This window comes from Schistocerca piceifrons, chromosome 6 (assembly GCF_021461385.2).
Source record: "Schistocerca piceifrons isolate TAMUIC-IGC-003096 chromosome 6, iqSchPice1.1, whole genome shotgun sequence".
In the NCBI taxonomy this organism is placed as follows: Eukaryota; Metazoa; Arthropoda; class Insecta; order Orthoptera; family Acrididae; genus Schistocerca; species Schistocerca piceifrons.
The window spans coordinates 251,172,772-251,196,124 of NC_060143.1; the positions used below are offsets into that span (position 1 = coordinate 251,172,772).

At 39.4% G+C, this 23,353-nt stretch overlaps 1 protein-coding gene across 1 annotated transcript in view; it reads right to left on the reverse strand.

Moving 5' to 3' along the window:
* The window catches only part of LOC124803257 (dynein axonemal heavy chain 1-like), an 866,140-nt gene that overhangs the window by 296,297 nt on the left and 546,490 nt on the right, over positions 1-23,353 (reverse strand). Inside the window, exons 31-32 of the mRNA XM_047264440.1 lie at positions 18,021-18,229; positions 1,539-1,641 (exon numbers count right to left, since the gene is read on the reverse strand). Of these exons, the coding sequence (XP_047120396.1) occupies positions 1,539-1,641; positions 18,021-18,229 (312 nt within the window). The remainder of the gene's footprint in view (positions 1-1,538; positions 1,642-18,020; positions 18,230-23,353) is intronic.

Below are 23,353 nucleotides of genomic sequence, written 5' to 3' on the forward strand. Positions count from 1 at the left end.
GAAGCCACACTGATTTACTAACTGAATTTAGAAAGTTTTTTCAACAGTATCCCTTTTTCGCCATTTGCTTGCTACCTTTTTCAGGCAGATTGTCTCTTTTTCCTCCCTTCCAAATTCACATTTTCTAATTCAGCCTCCTGTTAAGCAATTTTTCCACCCTTTCTACATAATCTACATTGGTATGGAAGAGCCTCATATTCTACTGTTTTATGCTCACCACTACATTCACCCCAATAAAACCATAACCTACAGTCGTCACAGAACACCCCCTCCTTCAGATTTCTACGCCAACCACCACATTTGTCACATAAGATTTGACAGAATAATTTACACAAAAGCAGAGAATAACTTGGCACAGGAGCACTGAAGTTTTGTTACCTGGAATATGTAACGAAATGCTAATGTAAAGAAACTTTTAAACTGACTTTCAAAAGTTTTAATTAACTACCTAAACTCCATATGACAGACATCACTTAATTTAACTTTGAACCACTAAGTATAGCAAAAAATAAAGATCTACACATGCACAAAATTCACACCTAGAATGTAGACAAAACTAATGACTACCAACCTTTACTAAACACTTTCTTTCCCATCTAAATACACACAGAAAAGCAAAGCCTTCAATAGACAGCCTAGAGAAGAGGTAAATGCAATGGTCTAAAATGTAATATTAACTAAATTAGCTCTTATTTCACTACTTATCACTTAACTTAGCGAGGGCTTCATGGATGTGTGTCTCGAAGACCTTAGGATGAATAGTTATGTCCAGAGAAATGAGGTGGCATGGGCAGCTAAAGGATGAAGGGGAGGACCGCTGATGGTTGGGAGGGAGAGACAGAAATGAGACATACTAGCAATGTGACACCAGTTGGTTCATCATAGTAAACACTGCAGGAGTAGTGTGTGGCACACAATGGACTGGAAGATAGTGGAGAGGAGAATGTGAATGTAGAAAGAGTGACTTGTGAGGCACGGAGATGAGGATGATCATCTTTCCAGGCATGATGACAAGTAGTCGCTGTGAAGAATGTGGGTAGTTAAGTGGAGCTCAGCTGTTGTTCTCTCATGGGAATGACTGGAGGATTGGGTGCATCTGCAGATATAACAACAAACAACTATTGGCAGACTATGCTTGGAGGACAGTAGCCATCCTTAAGAGCCTAGTATGTCTTTCTGCATACCGGGAAAGGAATTGAGACCATAATTTTATTAACACCTATGTCACCACAACTGATAGATGGTGAAACAATTCCAGATGGAATTTTTGTCAGAAGAGAAAGGGAGGGAGAGAAGCATGAAGAAAGAGTAAAAATACATTTATAGACTGAATGTGTCCCTTATAACTATGGAAGTTCTTGTTGAGTACGTATTCCTCAGTTCTTGCAGTACATTAACTGAACTAGGACATAAAAATAAAATCCAAAGATTATTTGATAATTTAAAAACACAGGCAACACTGCACACTACACTTCTTAATACAAGAAAGTATCTGTACTACAATTATAAACACAGCTATGATGTTTTATTGGCCTCACCTGAAGAGCACTTTCAGGCCATGCACTAAACCAGTCAATTGTGCAACAGTTAACAAGGGCAGGGAACTGTCGAAGACGTGCACGGAACACCTCTCCAATGGGACTGTTAGCAGAGAAATGATTAATCAGGTATTTCACAAAAAAAAAATTAGGAAATTTCTTACACAAAATTATTACTATCACACTCTGTTCTGAAATAATAAGACCAGTTTGCAACAACATCATAAAGCATTATTTGACATTTAAAATCATGATTCAGTTATTCACTGACCATGTTTCATAGGTCTCATTATGAAGGGGGGATCTAAGTTTTATATGTATAAAGAAAGAGTGAAGGCAAGCAAGTGTTAAGAGAAGCAGATGTCACAAACTCATTATGTAAACTTTATTAATAGTTATCATTTAATTATTACATATTATCTCTGTACTTATTTACATATCAAAACCGACAGAGAAGCCATTACTTTGTAAAGTTTATTGCTTTCCAGATTACACACAACAGCTTGTATTATCTGCAATATCATTCTTAATATTTAAATAATCACACAAGCAATTGACAGTGAAGAAGAATCACCTTATTTTTTTAATACTTGAGGCCAGTTTACAGTGAATGTTATTACCTGCCATGCTGATAATGGAAATCTACAATCCGTGACTGTAGATAATCAACTTCTATAAGCAGTAATTTGTAAGATATTTCTAAATACTAAAACAATTAGTTGCTACTCACCACATAGTGATAGGGACAATAAAAAGATTCACACAGTTAAAGCTTTCGGCCATTAAGGCCTTTGTCAGCTGTAGACATACATACACACGCACGCACACACACACACACACACACACACACACTCACATAAACGCAACTTGCACACATGTCTGCAGTCTCAGAGAGCTGAAACCACAATGCAAGCAGCAGCACCATTGCATGATGGGAGAGGCATCTGGGTGGGAGTAAGGAGGAGGCTGGGGCAGGGAAGGGGAGGGATAGTATGGTGGGAGTAGTGGACAGTCAAGTGTTGCAGTTTAGACGGAGGGCAGGAGAGAAGGTGCAGAGGGGGTGGGGGTAAATAGCGGAAAGGAGAGAAATAAAAGAAATTAAAAGACTCTCTTTTATTTGTCTCCTTTCCGCTATTTACTCCTTGCCCCTCCGCCCCTTCTCTCCTGCCCTTCATCTAAACTGCAACACTTGACTGTCCGCCACTCCCACCATACTATCCCTCCACCTCCCTGCCCCAGCCTCCTCCTTACCCCCACCCAGTCGCCACTCCCATTATGCACTGGTGCTGCTGTTCGCAGTGTGGTCTCAGCTCTCTGAGACTGCAGACGTGTGTGCAAGTTGCGTTTATGTGTGTGTGTGTGTGTGTGTGTGTGTGTGCGCGCGCGCGCATGTGTGTATGTGTGTCTACTGCTGACAAAGGCCTTAATGGCCGAAAGCTTTAATTGTGTGAATCTTTTTATTGTGCTTATCGTGACTGAGTATCTCCGCTATATGGTGAGTAGCAACTTTCCTTCTCTGGTATTGTTACATTCCATCCTAGATTTTCCATTGTTTGATTTTTGCCTGACGGCTTTTCTTCGATCCTAACCCTGTGCTGTTTTCCTTCATAACTATATTCTTTCACATCTGCTATACTAAATGTCATTCCTTCTTTCTTTTCTTTCCTATGTTTCTCTTGCTGCCTTACGAACTGCACTCCATGCTCTACTTATGAGCCACACTGTATCAACCATCTCGGCCACCAGCAAAAGATGGCCTGAAGACCACACTGATTGTTAGTGCAGCATCTTAGGTCCAACATTACTCCCGCCAATATAATGAAGCCTATACCTTCAAACTAATCACACTCCCTGCGTCAATTCCTGGATTTTTCCGTGTTATCTGTTGCACTTTTCCGGTGCCACACAATCTTACATCTCTAACTACGAACCTCTCCCCACCCCCCACACTTTCCCCGTTCTATGCCTGTTCGCACCCACTAAATCCACCTCTTCAAAGTCGTATCTGCCGTCCCCCTTACGCTTATCCACCCTTAAACCTGCTACCCACAGTAATATACATATATTTATTATTGATTAATAATTTTCTACTTTGATCCTTGTAATTTCTCACAAATTTTAGTGAGTTTTCGCCTTCCACTATCATTGTCTTTCCCCCCTTGTTCATCCATTTCGTACTTTCCACACATATTTGGGTGTATTTTTGAGTAATTTTTCGGACATAATTCTACTTTCTTACGTAATTTTTCGCATTTTTTGCACACCATGGATCCATGCTCCTTCTATCTGCGTCAATACAGAAAAGTTTCCTTATTCCTAGCCAGATCCCAGTTCCACATACTGTTCCTGCGTTGTTTTTTGGCTCATGAAATCCCCCCCTAATGGCCTTACCACCAAATTACCCATCTCTGGTTGCCACCCCTCCATCCACAATGACCTCCACCTGTTCAGATTCCGCCAATCCTTAGCCCTCACCAAAACAGTCCTGCAAAACCATATCAACCAAGCCCTATCCTCCTTGCAGTACCTTCTCTCCATCCGCAAAATTCTCCTGCTATGCAATCCTAAATTCCTGGAACCCATAACAAACACTGAAACTCTTGCCCTGCAGGAACTTGAGCAACACACACAACGTCACCTCAAAAAGCTCTCCATCCTACTCACTTCCTACTCCCACCCCGGAGTACCACTGTCCACCACTTCTACAACTACCTCCAAACCTCCCCCACGCCCCCTCATAGCTGACAAACCCTGTCTCGCAGACCTACTACATTTACGCCACCCTCCCAAACTCCCTCCCACCACCACACAGAACCCAGAACCTAAACAGACCCGCAACACAGTTATGAACATTTCCTCCAGAAGCCTTAGTCCCACAGAAATATCAGCCCTTTCCAAAGGCCTCACTTTTTGCCACACTCCCAAATTTAACCGTGCAGGACTAGTTAAAGACCTTCTCTCCTTCTCCCGGTCCCTGCAGTGGAAACACTTTTTGCTATTAACCCGACCAATCAGAATCAACCAAAGACCAATATTAAACCTTGCCTAATTCATTTCACTCCTCTATCCAACTGTGATCCCCCTCCCCCCTCCCCCCACTGCCTCCAAACCACCCCCCCGTTAACTTTCCAGAATTTCTTAACTTTGAACCTTGCCTCAACATCATTCCCCAAATCTCTCAACATGCAAACTAACGTTACATCCACAGAAAGAACCACAGTCCACCATCTAAAAACTGATCCCGACCTTATAATCCTATCTGCTGAGAAAGGCTCCACCACCGTTGTTTTGAACCACAAGGATTACATGGCAGAAGGACTCCGTCAGCTGTCAGATAGTTCCACCTACAAACCATGCCACAGTGATCCCATTCCAGTAATCCAGCAGGATCTCCAGTCACAACTCAAATCCTGAGGCCCATCACAGAACCTCTCCCCAGAGTCCATCTCTCTACTTACTCCTACCAAACCCCACACTCCCACCTTCTACACGCTTGCTAAGTCCATAAACCCAACCAACCAGAAGGTCCCACTGTGGCTGGTTACTGTGCCCCCACTGAGAGAATATCTACTCTCATAGACCAACACCTTCAACCTATTACCCAGAACCTATCCTCCTATATAAAAGATATGAACCATTTCCTTGACTGACTCTCCACAGTTTCTGTCCCATTACCACACGGTGCTTTGCTCATCATTATTGATGCCACCTCCCTGTACACTAACATTCCTAATGCCCATGGCCTTACTGGTGTCGAACATTACCTTTCCAGATGCCCTATGGATTCCAAACCAACAACCTCCTTCCTAGTCTCTGTGACCAACTGTATCCTCATCCCACAATTACTTCTCCTTTGAAGGCATTACCTACAAACAAATCCACAATAGGGCTATGGGCACCCGCATGGCACCATCCTATGCTAACCTATTCATGGGCCATCTAGAGGAATCCTTCCTAAAAACCCATAATCCTAAACCCCTCACCTGGTTCAGATTCATTGATAACAGCTTTGCCATCTGGACTGAAGGTGAAGACACCTTATTCACATTCCTCCAGAACCTCAACAACTTCTCCCCCATTTGCTTCACCTGGTCCAACTCAACCCAACAAGTCACCTTCCTAGATGTTGACCTTCACCTCAGAGATGGCTACATCAGTACCTCCATCCATATAAAAAACATACTAACCACCAGCAATACCTCCTCTTCGACAGCTGCCACCCATTCCATACCAAGAAGCCCCTTCCGTACAGCCTAGCCACCCATGGTTGTCGCATCTGCAGTGATGAGCAGTCCATCTCAAAATATACCAAGGGTCTCACTGAAGCCTTCACTGATGGTAATTATCCTCCCATCCTTGTGCAAAAACAAATCTCTTGTACCTTATCTTTCCAGTCTCCCACCACCTCCCAAAGTCCGGCCACAGAGGACCATTCCCCTCGTAGCTCAGTACCATCCCGGACTGGAGCAACTGAATTACATTCTCCGCCAGGGTTTTGATTACCTCTTGTTGTGCCCTGAAATGAGAAATGTCGTACCCTGTAATAGACCTAGATGCAAGACATGTCACATACATTCCCCTACCACTACCTAGTCCAGTCCGGTCACTAACATCACCTATCCCATCAAAGGCAGGGCTACCTGTGAAACCAGTAATGTGATTTACGAGCTAAGCTGCAACCTCTGTGCTGCATTCTATGTAGGCATGAAACCAACAAGCTGTCTGTCTGCATGAATGGCCACCGACAAACTGTGGCCAAGAAACAAGTGGACCACTCTGTTGCTGAACACGCTGCCAAACATGATATCCCTCACCTTAATGACTGCTTCACAGTCTGTGCCATATGGATCCTTCCCACCAACACCAGCTTTCCTGAATTGCGCGGGTGGGAACTTTCCCTGCAATACATCCTACGTTCCCATAACCCTCCTGGCCTCAACCTTCGTTAGTCACTGTCCTCACCCATCCAGCCCCCTCCCTGTTCCCATTCCAGCACTACACAGCCATCATTTCACCGCCACACCCAGTCTTTTAATTTCTTTTATTTCTCTCCTTTCCACTACTTACCCCCTTTCCCCTCTACACCTTCTCTCCTGCCCTCCATCTAAACTGTCCGCCACTCCCACCATACTATCCCTCCCCCTCCCTGCCCCAGCCTCCTCCTTACCGCCACTCAGTCGCCACGCCCATCATGTACTGGTGCTGCTGTTCGCAGTGTGGCCTCAGCTCTCTGAGACTGCAGACGTGTGTGCAAGTTGCGTTTATGTTAGTATGTGTGTATGTGTATCTACTGCTAATAAAGGCCTTAATGGCCGAAAACTTTTATTGTATGAATCTTTTTATTGTGCCTATCATGACTCAGCATCTCCGCTATATGGTGAGTAGCAACTTTCCTTCTCTGGTATTGTTACTAAAACAATTACATATTCCTAGAAGTTGTTAGAACTTTTTAAAAAACAGATTAATTTTATTGCATTTTGAGAGATGGCAGTGTGGAGCTAAACAGGACAAAAGTGTCAAGTAAACAGGTGCTATAAAATGTATAACTTAAGAGACAGGAGCACTTGTTCAACGACGCTTCTGTGAAACATCTCTTCTACTGCAAGCTCTTTCCTATTGCAAACAACCTACAGACTGCAGTAAATAAATGACACACTCTTCTGTTGATGTCCATGGATAAAGCATGTATTAAACATCTGTTAGTGTTTTACTGTAAACTGTATTCAGAGTTTTGAGTACGTGCACAGCATACATCAGTTTGAATGGACTCGTTTGTGTTTTGATAAGTTTGTGAAACGCTTTTACAGTGTAGTTGTATCTTTGCATTTACCAGGACAATGGAAACCTATTATACCACACAGGAAATTGCAGATATTGTCTTCTGTCATGGTCTAGGAAATGGAAGCAACTGAAGATCATGTCAGTTTTATCAGTAGTTTAATAACAGTTATACATAGCTGTGAATGCTGTGGGATCTTCTGTGGCCCTGAGGTATTTACAATATAGTAACACTACTGAAAGTAAAAAATAGTCTAGAATGCCGATACACCTAAATAAGGTGTGATCAAAAAGCAATGGGAGTTTTTGTTTTTCTTAAAGACTCTTTATTTATTCATAAACATCAGCCTTGTCCCCTTCAAAGAAATCTCCCTCAGATATAATACACTTGTGTCCAAGCTTTTTACAATCTTGGAAGCACTTTATGGAACTCGCATATTGTGATGGCGTTCAGCTCCTTCAGCGATTCTGTTCTTGTCACATCAGTGGTGGCAAAACGATGTCCTTTCATGGTTCTCTTCAGCTTAGGGAATAAAGAAGTCATAGAGGGCCATTTCCAGAAAGTATGATGGCTGAGGCAACACAGAATGTTTGTTTTTTTGACAAAAAAAAAAAAAAAAAAAAAAAAAAAAAAAAAAAAAAAAAAAAAAAAAAAAAAAAAACACAAAAAAGTGCTGACGTGTGAGTGGGAGCACTACCATGATGCAATTTCTACGAGTGGTTTTGCCACATTTCTGGTTGTTTTCTTTGGAGTGCTTCACACAAATGGTGTGTACTTCCAGGTATTATTCCTTATTAACCATGTGACCATAAGGCAGGAACACATGATGCACTATCCCATTGTAATTGAAGAAAACAGTGAGAAGAACCTTCGAATGTGATCACACTTACCACTTTTTTTTCAGTCTTGGCCCTTTAGAGAGTTTCCACTGGGATGACTGGGCTTGGTTTCAACATCATATGCACATACCCACGTTTCATAACCTGCTATAACCTTCCTTATAAGTTCTGGATCATTGTGAGCTTCATTTAGCAATTCCTACATAATGTCTATGCGACATCATTTCTGGTTAAAATTCAACAACTTCTGAACAAACTTTGCTACTACACATTTTATGCACAAAACATCTGAAAAAATTGCTTGGCATGAGCCAAATGATACGTTGAGATCATCAGCAACCTCTCTGATGGTGATGCAGTGAGTTTTAAGAACCATTTTCTTTACTTCTTCTACATTGTCAACAGTACCTGATGTCCTACAGCATCCAAAGCAGTCGTGGTCTTCAATGTCTTCTCGACCCACATTGAAACATTTATACCACTCATAACACTTGTCTTTCTCATAGCAGATTTGCCAAATGACACAGGCAACATTTCAAATGTGGTGCTGCACTTTATTCCATAACTCAAACAATATTTAATGCAGATTCTTTGATCAGTCTTTTTTGAAAGTAAAAATCTGCTGAGCACTCGAAAACATGTATAACCTTTTGCAACTTGTAAAAATAAACTAAATATTCAAAATGGCTGAAAATGCAAGCATACATCAAGAACATATGTGGCAACAAAAAAGAAAAGGAAAAAAAATTGAAAATTTGTTGTATAAAGCCCACAACATTAAAAAATTCCCTTTACTTTTTGATCACACCTCATTTACATCTTTTAAGATCAGTATTGCTTAGCATCACTGTCCTATGTTCGATGTATTGCCCTCGCTGCAGTCTTCCACACTACTGCTGGTGAGTCTATAGATGCACTGTATATGATAGACAAGCTCAGAGTTGTGGTCGCTTAAAAAGATGTGCCAGCCAGTCAGAGTCTTGAGCAGTTAGGTCATGTGGATTTGTGTCCTCCAGTGGCATAACTGCCAACCAATGAACAACTGCAAGTAATGGAAGACTGACACTCATCTGGCAGCAGATTTAAAAGTTCCATCCCTCACTTAGCTGTGGGTGGCACATGGTGTGTTGCAGTCGTTTGACAAAGATGCCATTGATACCACACTCTTTCCCAATAAAATTGTGTACTGTGAATACACAGTGATGGTGTGGATGATTATGAGCAGGTGGTCTGTGCTGTGCCACTGCTGATGCAGCTGGCTGTGGCACAATGGCACCAACCACAAGCGTCCCGACATTCACCTTACAAACATTCAGGAACATCTGCTGAGAATCTGGAGGTAGATGTCCATCCAAGTGTTCATGTGGGTGCAGCACTGGCAATGTTGAGGACGCAGAATTTTGTACAGCTGGTGCATGCTCAATGTCTATGATGGCCATCACAGTGACAGGCATTGTGGCTGCAGCAGTGGCTGTGAAGAAGGCACCTGTGGAAGTTGGCAGAGGTTGATCTCTATGGCACAGCCATCAGGAGACCCACACGCCTGGTTGTCAGGCACCAGCGAGGGCTTGCTCCAGTGCAGCAGGCTGTGTTGCAGACAACATGCCTGAAAAACTAATCTTTATGGTAGAATTACTGTAATCATGAGAATGAAATCATTTAGGTGCTGAAGATGGGTGCCAGATGTGCCATGAATGGTACAATCAGGATGGCCAGATGTCTGAGTGAAAACGCTGGTTTCCCAGTTGGAAGGCTTATTATAGGCATGATAGGAAACCTCGTTATTCATACAGAACTTCGTTGGGAAGTTTACATGAGAAACAGAGTGGTTAGGGTGAAAGAGATGCAACAAAGTGGGGTGGTGATGACTATGTAAGAATTCTGCTAGCAAAGCATTGTCAGCAGGTACACTGCAAAAGATGCTCAGAAACAACAACAAAGTATTTTCTCTAGAACACTAAGCATGGTTCTGCCTCTCTGTTTGATTAATGAGAGAGTGGTGGCAAAATTTTTAAATTATATAGAAGAAAACTGCAGACCATTGTCTGAAACAATTGTTTGTGACAATCATTGTAAGAAAAAGACAGAAGTGAGTGTTTTGATAGTGCTAGCACTAGTAATAGACTGCACTGGGATAACAAAAGGTGGTTTCCTACATGCATCAATAACAATGAGCCATCTTTTGCTCCAGAAAAGACCAGAAAAATCAATACAAAAGTGTTGCCAATGATTGTCAGGTCAAAGGCGACTGAAAAATTCTAGGCACTGCAGTACCTGATTATCCGTGGTCAGTGTAGCAACAACAGGCAGATTAACTTGAACTTCCTGAGCTTTGATTACTTTAAGTGCGTCACTGAGACAAGGACTGTGATGTTTTTGAATCTCAGGCTGTGTTCTATTATCAGCAAGGTTTTGAATAAAAGCATCAGGAAGCATTTCATCTTGAAATGAGGCTCCACAAGAACAGTTAAATTTACAGTTCCTAGTCATGCCCTCCAGTTCAGTGATCCATTCCTTGTCAGATTGACTACCAATGGAAGAGTGATGCTTGCCTAACAGCGAGCTGGTGGTAGATTCAAAACTGCCAACTCTTATTTAGCTGCGAGCGGTGCAGTGAGTGCAGTTGATGAAAATGGCATCAGTACTGTAATGTCTGCATTTCCTGTGTGGAATAATAGGCTTCCATTATGCTGATAAGTTCAAAGATGAAACTTCACTGTGAAAACATTTCACAAACTTATCAAAACACAATGTGGTTCCATTGCCATCAATGTATGCACTCCACATGGCCAAAACATAAATATGGTTTACAGTAACATTAACAGATGTTTACTGTATGCTGCACCCATGGACAATAACAGAGGAATGTGTCCTCATTTATTTCCTGTATTCTGGAAGTGGGATGTAATAGCAACAGCCTTGAAGTATAAGGGATGTGTTTGATAGTGTCAATGATGAACATATGGTGTGCATTTTGGAACCCATGTTGACTGCCCCCCCCCCCCCCCCCTCTCCGTCTATTCAGATTCTCTCAAGGTATGGAATTTTTTTACCATCCTGTATACAAGAAGCTCCTCAGAAACAGTTTAAGCTCTTATTCTGAAGCAAGGCCCAGTTTACGCTACATCAAAGTTCATCCCACACTATATACACAACAGCCACACTGATAGCATCTGCCATAAACTCCACATATTGTATCGCCACTGACTCAGACTGGCTCTGGGACAGTTTACATGTTGATATCTTGTGTGGTTTCATCAGAGGTTGTTCCTGATGATATGTGCTCCTTATGTAAAGCCACCACAGCAATCCTCAGTGGGGCTGCACCAGCTATTCATTTCTGCAGTGACATCAGGTGGCACCACTACACAATTAAATAATTTATTATTAGTATATAGCTCTGGTTTATCATACATATTAGATTTGTCACATGTCAAAGTGGTGAAAGGACTGCAATAACACTGTTTCTAACACTTTTACTGTTTGAAATTGTCTCTATGTCATTTGAGCAGACTATAGCTATTAGTGTATCAATTTGGCTGAAATATTTAGCCAGCAGAAAAACAAAACCTATCACTTAAAAAGAATGGTACATCCAGCATTCACACTATAAGCTGCACTGAGCTCTGAACTATTCAACTTAAATAAATACCTTCCACAGCTATCAGATAGCATAAGAACCCTACTCTTCTCTGTCTGAGATGTTTTTGTTGATTTTTCAATGAATCTGGAAGCTCTTTCCATGTGTGAGTATTTTATACTAGTCATCATGAGGTTTCATGCCACTGTCATCTTTTAAAGTAGTCACAGTGGCATATGATATTTGGGTGTCTTCATTTTAACATATAAACACTATCATTGCTGTGCACTTAATGTCTATTTAGTAACTGTGTACTTGCTTTGTTAATGGATGTATTAAATTTCCTCTCCTTCACAGATTTTTCATCTACAGCCAGTAACAGGTCTATGTTTTCACAACGAAAATGTAACTTCCTGTCACATTTAGGACAATTAATGCTTCTGTCTTGTTTCTAGCATTTTTCACATAGATTATTATTGTGTTTCTTGGGAGATCTTGTGTTCAGCAACAGCCCAGTGTCTCACTTTCTTATTGTCCATTCTGTTGCTTCATTTCCTATTTTAAGCCTCATCCTTCTTCTAACAGCACTATGATAATTTAATCTTTTATTTAATTTTTACTTAAATAATTTTCATTTTCTCTTGTGCAGAGTCATATTTTTTACACTGGGCTTGCATCTATGCATCTGACGTAATACACAGTTTTAAAGTTTGCACACATTATTCCCTTTGGCACATGTGTTTATGAATATCTCCATTATACTGTTTTCAACAGTCTAATTTTTTGAACATATTTATCCAAAGAACATAGAATACACAGTTAGCAAATTATACTTAATGAAAAAGATCCTGCAGAACTGATATTTACTTGCATTCACAGTTATTGAAACTGGTGTCCTCTGGAGGCTGAAAACTCTGGCCATGTAAACTCAACCCCATACATGGATTAAACACGGTAGATATTTTTCAGGATAGGAGCAGTTATTACATTTTAATATGTAAATGATGCACCTCATCTTACAAATGCAACTGGTATGTTCTCTTCATGTAAGCTTGTTATCCTGTATGCTTACTGACTAGTCAAGTCACCTATTATTTATTTTTCTCCTTAGATGAAAACAATAATTGTCCTGAATTACAAACATACGTTTCAAATCATGTCATGACTTTCTGGGCACAATTACAAAACACAGATATCTCAATTACTTATAAATAATACAGCATAAATGAAGATAATCTACTCCTTTGACATTTCTCTGGCTCTCCGATGCAAGCTGCCAGTGACAGTGGTTACGTGGGCATGAGGCATGCTTGCTTGTGTGAATGGTGTGTGTGTTTCCTTTTCTGAAGAAAGTTTTGGCTGAAATCTAACAGTGTAACAATTTTTTCAGTATGGGTGTCTACAACTCAACATGTCATCTTTATGCTGAATAGCACCCTATCCCTTTCCTTTCATTGTCGCTACTCCTCTGACACACTTTCTGTCATACTCTAACACTTATTAGTAATAAACTCATTCAAAGCTACTAAAAAGCACTAAAAAGCAGCTTCCCTTTACATTTTTTTCAGTACTTTGGAAGTTTGTTAAATTAACTGATACCTACGTGTTGGGAGCCGTTGTCGCATCTTTTGTCAAGGTCTCTCCTGGTGTTATAAATATGTACATCTTCATTTAACAGTTTAGAAGAATGTATTCATTGGAGTGTCAGAAATTTCTTACCCTTCAACCCCCCCCCCCCCCCCCCCCCCAAATTGCATAAATCATTATAAGTGTGTTTGTACAGAATCATAGCTGCCTACATTTGAAGGACAAATAACCTACTATAAAATATGATTGCTCGGTTTGTAATTATTCTTTCTCATGTTGTTGTCATTGTGGTCTCCAGTCCAGAAACTGGTTTGATGCAGCTCTCCATGCTACTCTATCCTGTGCAAGGTTCTTCATCTCCCAGTACCTACTGCAACCTACATCCTCCTGAATCTATTTAGTGTATTCATCTCTTGGTCTCCCTCTACGATTTTTACCCTCCACGCTGCCCTCCAATACTAAATTGGTGATCCCTTCATGCCTCAGAATATGCCCTACCAACTGATCCCTTCTTCTAGTCAAGTTGTGCCACAAATTTCTCTTCTCTCCAATTCTATTCAATACCTACTCATTAGTTATGTGATCTACCCATCTAATCTTCAGCATTCTTCTGTAGCACCACATTTCGAAAGCTTCTATTCTCTTCTTGCCTAAACTACGTCAAAGATTGCATCAACATCGAGTCATACCACTGTTGGGTTTGTGTCGGTTCTGGAGCGCCACGACCGACCTCATTTGAGCTCTTCTGTCAGGAGAGTAAATTTGGAGTTGGAACGACTACTTGGATCTGGTGCAGGGTTACACATTGGTGCGGTTCCTGTTGATTCACTCTGTAGGTGGGACTATACTAGACATGGCCTACACCTCAACAAGAAAGGGAAGGGTAAACTGGCTGGGCTGATAGCAGGAAATTTAAAGAGGGGAGGAACCACATCTCATGGTGGAAACTCTTTTTTAGTGTAAGATCAGTGTCCAGTGGGAAACTCAGCCAGGCAAGTACTAAAGATATTAAAAAAGTTCGAGATACTCACAAAAGTAAAGTGAAAAATAATGTTAGTATCTCTCATCAAAATATTTGGGGATTGAAGAATAAAATTGATGAGCTTCTGCTTTGTTTAGAAGATACAGAAACTGAGAATGTAATAGATGTACTATGCCTGTCTGAGCATCACATTGTCATTGATATGCAAAAGGTTAGCATCAATGGGTACAAATTAGCTGCACATGTAGGTAGAGATAATATGATGAGAGGAGGAGTTGCCATATATGTCAAAAGCTTCCACAGTAAAAAATTTAGAAACTAAAAAATTTTGTGTAGAGCAACATATGGAAGCATGTGCCATTGAACTTAAACTAAATGATGGCACTTTCATAATTGTAACAGTGTATAGGTCCCCCTCAGGGAATTTCCAGCTATTTCTAGAAAACTTGGATGCTTTGTTGTGCTATCTGTCAGACAGGGGGGAGCAAATTATCATTTGAGGGGATTTCAATGTTGATTCCTTGAAAGAGTGTAATAGGAAGAATGACCTTGTAGTATTACTCAGTTCTTTCAATTTGAGCTCCGTCATTGATTTTCCTACTCGGATAACAAAGAACAGCAGTACATTGATAGATAACTTTTTTATAGACCAAGATAAGTTTAAGGACATAAATGCTTATGCTGTTGAGAATGGTCTTTCAGATCATGGTGCACAGATAGTTACAGTACATGACGTAGCTCCATGCAGTATATCAAATCAGACTTTCAAAGCAGTGCGTTCAATTAACAATATAAATATTGCAAACTTTAGGGAAAGCCTATGGCAGCTAGACTGGGATAAAGTGTATAAGGAACCCGATGCAAACTTGAAATATAACTTATTTCACGATACATTTTTAAGGGTATTTGAAAATTGTTTTCCCAAGAAAATAGTTAAACATAATTCCAAGAAAACATATAAAAAACCTTGGCTAACTAAAGGAATAACAATATCTTGCAACCGTAAAAGAGAACTGTATCTAACAGCAAGAGGGAGTACTGACCCCGAAATTGTTCAATATTATAAAAACTATTGTGCAGTACTAAGAAAAGTTATTAAAAAGTCCAGAGGCATGCATATCATGTCTGAGATCAGTAACTCTGATAATAAAATTAAAGCAATTTGGAATATTATTGAAAGGGAAACAGGGCAACCAAGAGCACAGGACGACTTTAGTGCCATAAAACTGAATGACAAGTGTACTAACAAACAATCAGAAATTGAAAATATTTTCAATAATCATTTTTTAAATGTTGTGGAGAAAATAGGATCTAGATCTTCACTAGAAGAGGCACGGCTACTAATAGAAGAGGCCATACCTGTGCAGTTTGAAACAACTGTAATTCCACCAACCTCTCCCTCTGAAATCAGTAAAATAATAAACTCACTGAAAAGTAAAAGCTCTTACGGAATTGATGGCATTTCCAGCAAGGTACTTAAAGCTTGTTCCCCACAGATAAGTAGGATTCTCAGCCACATATGTAGTAGCTCTTTGGAGCAGGGTGTTTTCCCCGATAGACTGAAATATGCCATTGTAAAACCATTGCATAAAAAGGGGGATACGTCACATGTCAACAACTACCGCCCAATCTCTCTTCTGACAGCTCTATCAAAAATTTTTGAGAAAGTAATGTATTCAAGAGTAGCCTCCCATATTTGTAAAAATAAAGTACTAACAAAATGTCAGTTTGGTTTTCAGAAAGGCTTTTCAACAGAAAATTCTATATACGCTTTCACTGATCAAATATTAAATGCTCTGAATAACCGGACATCACCCATTGGTATTTTTTGTGATCTCTCAAAGGCCTTTGATTGTGTAAATCATGGAATTCTTTTAGATAAGCTAAATCATTATGGTTTGAGTGGGGCAGTGCACAAATGGTTTAATTCATACTTAACTGGAAGAATGCAGAAAGTTGAAATAAGTGGTTCATGTAATGTTAAAACAACAGCTGATGGCTCAAAATGGGGGGCTATCAAGTACGGGGTCCCACAGGGTTCGGTCTTAGGTCCTTTACTGTTCTTGATATACATTAATGACTTACCATTCCACATGGATGAAGATGCAAAGTTAGTTCTTTTTGCTGAAGATACAAGTATAGTAATAACATCCAAAAACCAAGAACTAAGTGATGTAATTGTAAATGATGTTTTTCACAAAATTATTAAGTGGTTCTCAGCAAACGAACTCTCTTTAAATTTTGATAAAACACAGTATATACAGTTCCGTACAGTAAATGGCACAACTCCAGTAATAAATATAGACTTTGAACAGAAGTCTGTAGCTAAGGTAAAATTTTCAAAATTTTTAGGTGTGTCCATTGATGAGAGGTTAAACTGGAAGCAACACATTGATGGTCTGCTGAAACGTCTGAGTTCAGCTACGTATGCTATTAGGGTACTGCAAATTTTTGTGATAACAATCTCAGTAAGTTAGCTTACTATGCCTACTTTCATTCACTGATTTCGTATGGCATCATATTCTGGGGTAATTCATCATTGAGTAGAAAAGTATTCATTGCTCAAAAACGTGTAATCAGAATAATTGCTGGAGCCCACCCACAGTCATCCTGCAGACATCTATTTAAGGATCTAGGGATCCTCACAGTATATATATTCACTTATGAAATTTGTTGTTAATAATCCAACCCAGTTCAAAAGTAATAGCAGTGTGCATAGCTATAATACCAGGAGAAAGGATGATCTTCACTATGCAGGGTTAAATCTGACTTTGGCACAGAAAGGGATAAATTATGCTGCCACAAAAGTCTTTTGTCACCTACCAAACAGCATCAAAAGCCTGACAGATAGCCAACTAACATTTAAAAATAAATTAAAAGAATTTCTAGATGACAACTCCTTCTACTCATTGGCTGAATTTTTAGATATAAATTAAGGGAAATAAACAACTAAAAACAACTTAAACATTAGTGTCATGCAATATTTTGTGTAATGTAATATCTTGTACAGACATCTTTTATTAACCTGACATGTTCCACATCATTAATTCGACTACATTCCATTATTCTCATTTTGCTTTTGTTGATGTTCATCTTATATCCTCCTTTCAAGACTACATCCATTCCATTCAGCTGCTCTTCCAGGTCCTTTGCTGTCTCTGACAGAATTAGAATGTCATCGGTGAACCTCAAAGTTTTTATTTCTTCTCCATGGATTTTAATTCCAACTCCGAATTTTTCTTTTGTTTCCTTTACTGCTTGCTCAATATACAGATTGAATAACATCGTGGAGAGGCTACAACCCTGTCTCACTCCCTTCCCAACCACTGCTTCCCTTTCATGTCCCTCGAATCTTATAACTGCCATCTAGTTTCTGTACAAATTGTAAATAGCCTTTCGCTCCCTGTATTTTACCCCTGCCACCTTCAGAATTTGAAAGTGAGTATTCCAGTCAACATTGTCAAAAGCTTTCTCTAAGTCTACAAATTCTAGAAACATAGGTTTGCCTTTCCCTTAATCTATTTTCTAAGATAACTCGTAGGGTCAGTATTGCCTCACGTGTTTTAACATGTCTATATGATTACAATAAATATAATGATTCCTACAATAGATTGTTAAAAGCAGATTCTGAAATAGTATAGAAAAACTCCCTGTGATTAATAAAACACGAAAGCAAGTTTTACCAGTCACAATCCGATAAATTATTACCAATTACCTCATTGTCAGAAGACAATGAAAGTTTGCGCGAACTTGTTTCACATACGCTGAAAATAGGTTAGCTGGGGTTGGTGGGAGTCCCATCTCTGTCACAAAACCACGCATTTTCTGGTTGATGCGTTCCAGATCATCTGCTGCATACAAATTAGGAACGTCACCGGAGTTAAGAATGCTGTTAACATCTTCTAGGAAGGACTCCAACTTAATCTGTAAACATATAAAGAAATTTTTGAGCTACATTAGTGCTGTGGCAAGGATTCAGAAACAAACCATATTTCAGTAACAGATTTTCATTTCATTGTTATACTCACTGATAAAAGGACTCTTTGAAATATGAGAATAATAAATTAGTTCTTGTCTATTTGTTCCCATGTTCAAGGTTACTAATGGATACTAATGTAATGGTGTTTGTTGAGAGGTAGCTGGTTCAAACATTATTGGAGAAGAATTTTTGATCACCAACAGTTGATTGGAAAAGGGTCAAGAGCAGAAGTGTTGGTGTGCAGTTGCTTATTCCCAAGCTATGCTGTTACATCCTGGCTGAAATCCCAAACATCTCTATGGTGTCTCTTAGAATGAGAGCATGTAAAATAGTTTATTCTAACTAGGGACCTGAAAAATTTGCATTCTGTGATAAATGCAACTATGGATTCAAATTATGTCTCAAAATGTGAACTTACCTGATAAATGCTATTTCATGGTAAAGTGCATCCAGATGAATGAACTATTTTCTTGAAATTGTTTGAAATAGATTTATTTTCCCCAAAAAATATCAAAAACATATCACTATTTCAGTTACTAGTACGTCATATCATCTGGCTAAGCCCGATTTGGTAAAATAATATGTGTAAGAATGGGTTTGCAAAATAATAACTGCATGAACGCATTGATGTATTGGTGCACTCAATGGTCTTGAAAAATGTCAGTTGTGGTTGGTAGCAGGGCCAATTTGAGAACATTTTTACAGAAGCAAATTACCCTTTGTCTCCCCATTTCCCTCTGTATACTTTCACCTATGTCAGTTTGTTCTATTTACTGTGATACACTGTATACAGAAATCTTACTGTTGTGGCACCTAAGCTGCCCCTCTCAGCTTGGTGCTCTTAAGTGGCGGTTTGTGTCACTTAAGCCTTAAATTGGCCCTGGGTGGCTGAATGGTCTTGATAGACACAGCGTAACACAACGCAGGAATCAGCTGTGGGACTTAGCAACTTAGAACATAGAAACACTTCCATTTGTCTACTCCGACAGTTCAAAAGTTGGTATAATCACTCTTTATCTCCCACGTGACAATAAACCAACTCTCAAAATTGTTGTTTACTTTCATGTCTACATATTAAGGGCTGAAGAGGTTTTGCTAGAATTGTCAAATATAACACCTGGAAATTAGCTGATCCGGTTTCTGATTCAGTCAACACAATGGCTGACTGTCTTTAATTAATTATTAGCTTTAGGCAACTTCATACTCAGTCTAATATTTCTATTTTACTTCTCCTTTCCTGCACAAAAAGTCACTCCGCACCCACATTAAGAAAAATTTATAACAAGATAACCTGACCACAAGAGAGTGAAAACTGTTGTTGAAGTTGAAATCGGGCAACTATAACTGCATTTTCAGAATCAATACTGGAGCAAACACATGATGAACCAAGAGCAGAATTGGGAAATTGGTTTACAAAATTCAGATGAGAAACATTTAAATCAGAGAAGCACTCTGTTCACTGAGGGAAAAAGGCTGCTGATTCTCACCATAAACAAAATGAAGCCCTAAGAAAGAAGAAAGCAAAGATCATTTTGGGCCTCTGGGGAGAGGGAGGCAGGCAGGGAGAAAACTATTTTAGTTTTTGCAAATGTAAACATTCCAGTGAAAAGTCTTTTTTATACACATTTTCTTCACATGAAGGCTTTGTTTTCAGGCACATAGTGTGATAACATAAATTTGTGCATCTAATCATTTATAAACAAAAAAATTATACGCACATTTTGCCAAAAATACATGCAAATTTTTCTAGAAATAAATGTTGCATTTTCAGGTCCTATTGATAACTGATCATCATACACTGTATTTACCAGAATATAAGGCAAACCTGATTGTTAATATGTCCCCTTTTCTTCAGGGGTGTCTTGTGAAAAAATTATTTTTAAACTATTCTGAGTAATCAAAATCATGAAATGTTTTATTTAAATAAAGTATCTGCCTAAAAAATTAACATTACAATTATCCTAAATTGATGCCATTTATTGGTTGTCTACATTTTGATAATACAAGGAGAAATAAAATAAATGAAAAGAAATGGTTCACATTAGTTTGTGGATTTTTCCTTTCTACGTTTTTTGCTTACTAACCCTGTCATCTGTGATGTCGCTATTTTTAAACATCATCATGTGTCCGCCCCCAGTAGCTGAGTGGTCAGCGTGACTGAATGTCAATCCTAAGGGCCTGGGTTCGATTCCCGGCTGGGTCGGAGATTTTCTCCACTCAGGAACTGGGTGTTGTGTTGTCCTAATCATCATCATTTCATCCCGATTGATGTGCAAGTCACCGAAGTGGCATCAAATTGAAAGAGTTGCACCCGCTGAATGGTCTACCCGATGGGAGGCCCTAGTCACAAGACATTCGATTCGAACATCATCATCATCATCCTAATAGAACAGCTGTGAAATTTATATCATTGTTGTCACAAATATCTGGCTGTTTTTTTCTGAATATGTTGAGATTCTGAGGTTGTGGTTACCATGCGACCTAAGACTACAGCCGTTTTTACCTGAATACGTATCAGATTTCACTTCTACACCGACGTGAGAATGTTACAATGGCTCTTGGATCCAAACAAATTGTTTGCCTACCTGTCTTTCATTGCCTGTGTAGAACCAGCACTCTCTTTAATTCCCCATCATACATCATGGTGCACATCGACAACATTACAGTACCCAACATGTATATACACCACAGCCCCTGTACAGACATATACCATCTCCTACAGGAACGAATACTGTTGTTGAGTATTTGTCCAAATTTAAAGTCAGTTCAATTCAGACTACAAATGGATACATGCAAACTGCAGCTTAAACTTGGCAGACATTCCTAAAATCACAAAGTACACGGGATACATTCCCATGATTGGCAGCATGACACGATTTGCTGCCCGCTCACTGCTCCCCTCCCCATACTCAGTTCAGTCATGCTGGTATCACTGCTCCCCCCCTAAACCCTACAGTATTGCTGTGCTTGAGCAACTGTGAATATTTAGTAGGGTGCAAGTCCTCTGTAACATCAGCAACTAACACATAAGTAAAAGATCGCAATCACAATACAGTCCAGTTCCCAAACTTTCACTCATCTCGCGATCTGCTGAACTAACTCCTCGACAAGTCTTGCTGCTGTAACTTATTCTCATGACAACAATTATAGTCGATTTAATATGAATTATTTTGTTCGTTAGACATTAATCTGGATCAATTTTCCTTCTTTTCTTTGTCTCAATTTCTCTATATGTTCTAAAGCTAATTAAAAGCTGGTAACGTTTTTATCCATTATTCTAATACGTGAACAGCAACTGAATTTCAATGAATTTTTTCATCTGCAACCTTCTTAGTAAATCATTATGCTCTCTTATAATAAAAAAAATATTGAATGTTATGTTATTTAAAAAGCAGCATTAATGCTTGTACATGGTAACCATACATGTATGAGACTTATTGCAAACCTGTTCAAATACAACATGAGTTTGTAAAATGATAGAAATTTGTGCTATTTCCTCTTGCATTATCACAAAATTGTCAAATTTTAAACAGAGTAATAAATTGTTTCAGTGGCTAGCCCACAATTTATTGCTTATCTCTTGCACTCCCACCATGAAAGTCAAATGTCACATGATCTTCAAGCAACGTCGATATTGTATCAAGCGCTTTGGCGTATCGAGAAATCTTGAGGCTGTTGGAATACGAGTATTGTTTGCCCACCCCCACCCCTCCGAGTCCTTAAAATAAATCTGCATGTGACCTCAACAGCCAAAGTTTCATGTGTAAATATATGACCCCTATATAATCTATTAAACAACATAAAAATGCTAACTTCAGCAGCAAGGATTAATTGGGGAATATAAGATGACCTTGTATTTTTGACTGACGAATATGGGAAAAAACCTCATCTTACAATCAGGTAAGAACAGTGGGACCATTAGTCTTGGTGACCACCTAGGGACTTCTATCTAACATTTGTAGAACTATTCAAAGAAAGTCTATCCTCAGTAATGCAGGAGAACCTTTCATGCAATACTGAGTATAGACTGGGACATCAATGGATTCACTGCAGGCGGTATGGATAGAGAGTCTCGTGAAGTAGTTCCGAGCACACATTCCAAAATCAGTCTTGAGTAGCTACTACGACAACCCACATGCAATGGAAACATTTTAGACCTTGCAACTACAAACAGGCCTCACCTTATCGATAGCGTCAGAATACACAGGGATTAGTGTCATGATGGCACCATAGAGACAGTGGTTACATCAATGAGACCAGAAGACTATATATGCAGGAAAGAGTGGAAAAGCTGTTATCATCATCCTACTTACACAAAGAATGGACATCGCTTGGTTCCAATATGATGGATGGAGGAGAATTATAGGCAAAGTTTAAAGTGATTGTAAAGCATGCTCTGGAGAAGTACGTAATGAGTAAGTGGATTAAAGGGTGAAAAAGACACACAATGATTTACTAATAAAATTTGTAAAATGCTGAGGAAGCAGGGGTTGTTGGAATCTCATTTCAAAAATGAATGTGGAATGTTGACAGGAAAAAATTTGTTTAAATTTGTGTGTCTATAAAAATATTAATGCTTGTAGCATACAACTTTCACAGTCATACTTTAGTGAAAAGATCTTGCCAAAACCTGAGAAAATTGTGGTCCTATGTAACACCACTAAATGGGTCACATGCTTCAACCCAGTCACTCGCTGAGCAGGTCTGGTGTAGCAACAGAAGATAGTACACTACTGACCATTAAAATTGCTACACCAAGAAGAAATGCAGATGATAAATGGGTATTCATTGGACAAATATATTATACTAGAACTGACATGTGATTACATTTTCACGCAATTTGGGTGCATATACCCTGAGAAATCAGTACCCAGAACAACCACCTCTGGCCATAATAACGGCCTTGATACTCCTGGGCATTGAGTCAAACAGAGCGTGGATGGCGTGTACAGGTACAGCTGTCCATGCAGCTTCAAAACGATACCACAGTTCATCAAGAGTAGTGACTGGCGTATTGTGATGAACCAGTTGCTCGGCCACCATTGAACAGACATTTTCAATTGGTGAGA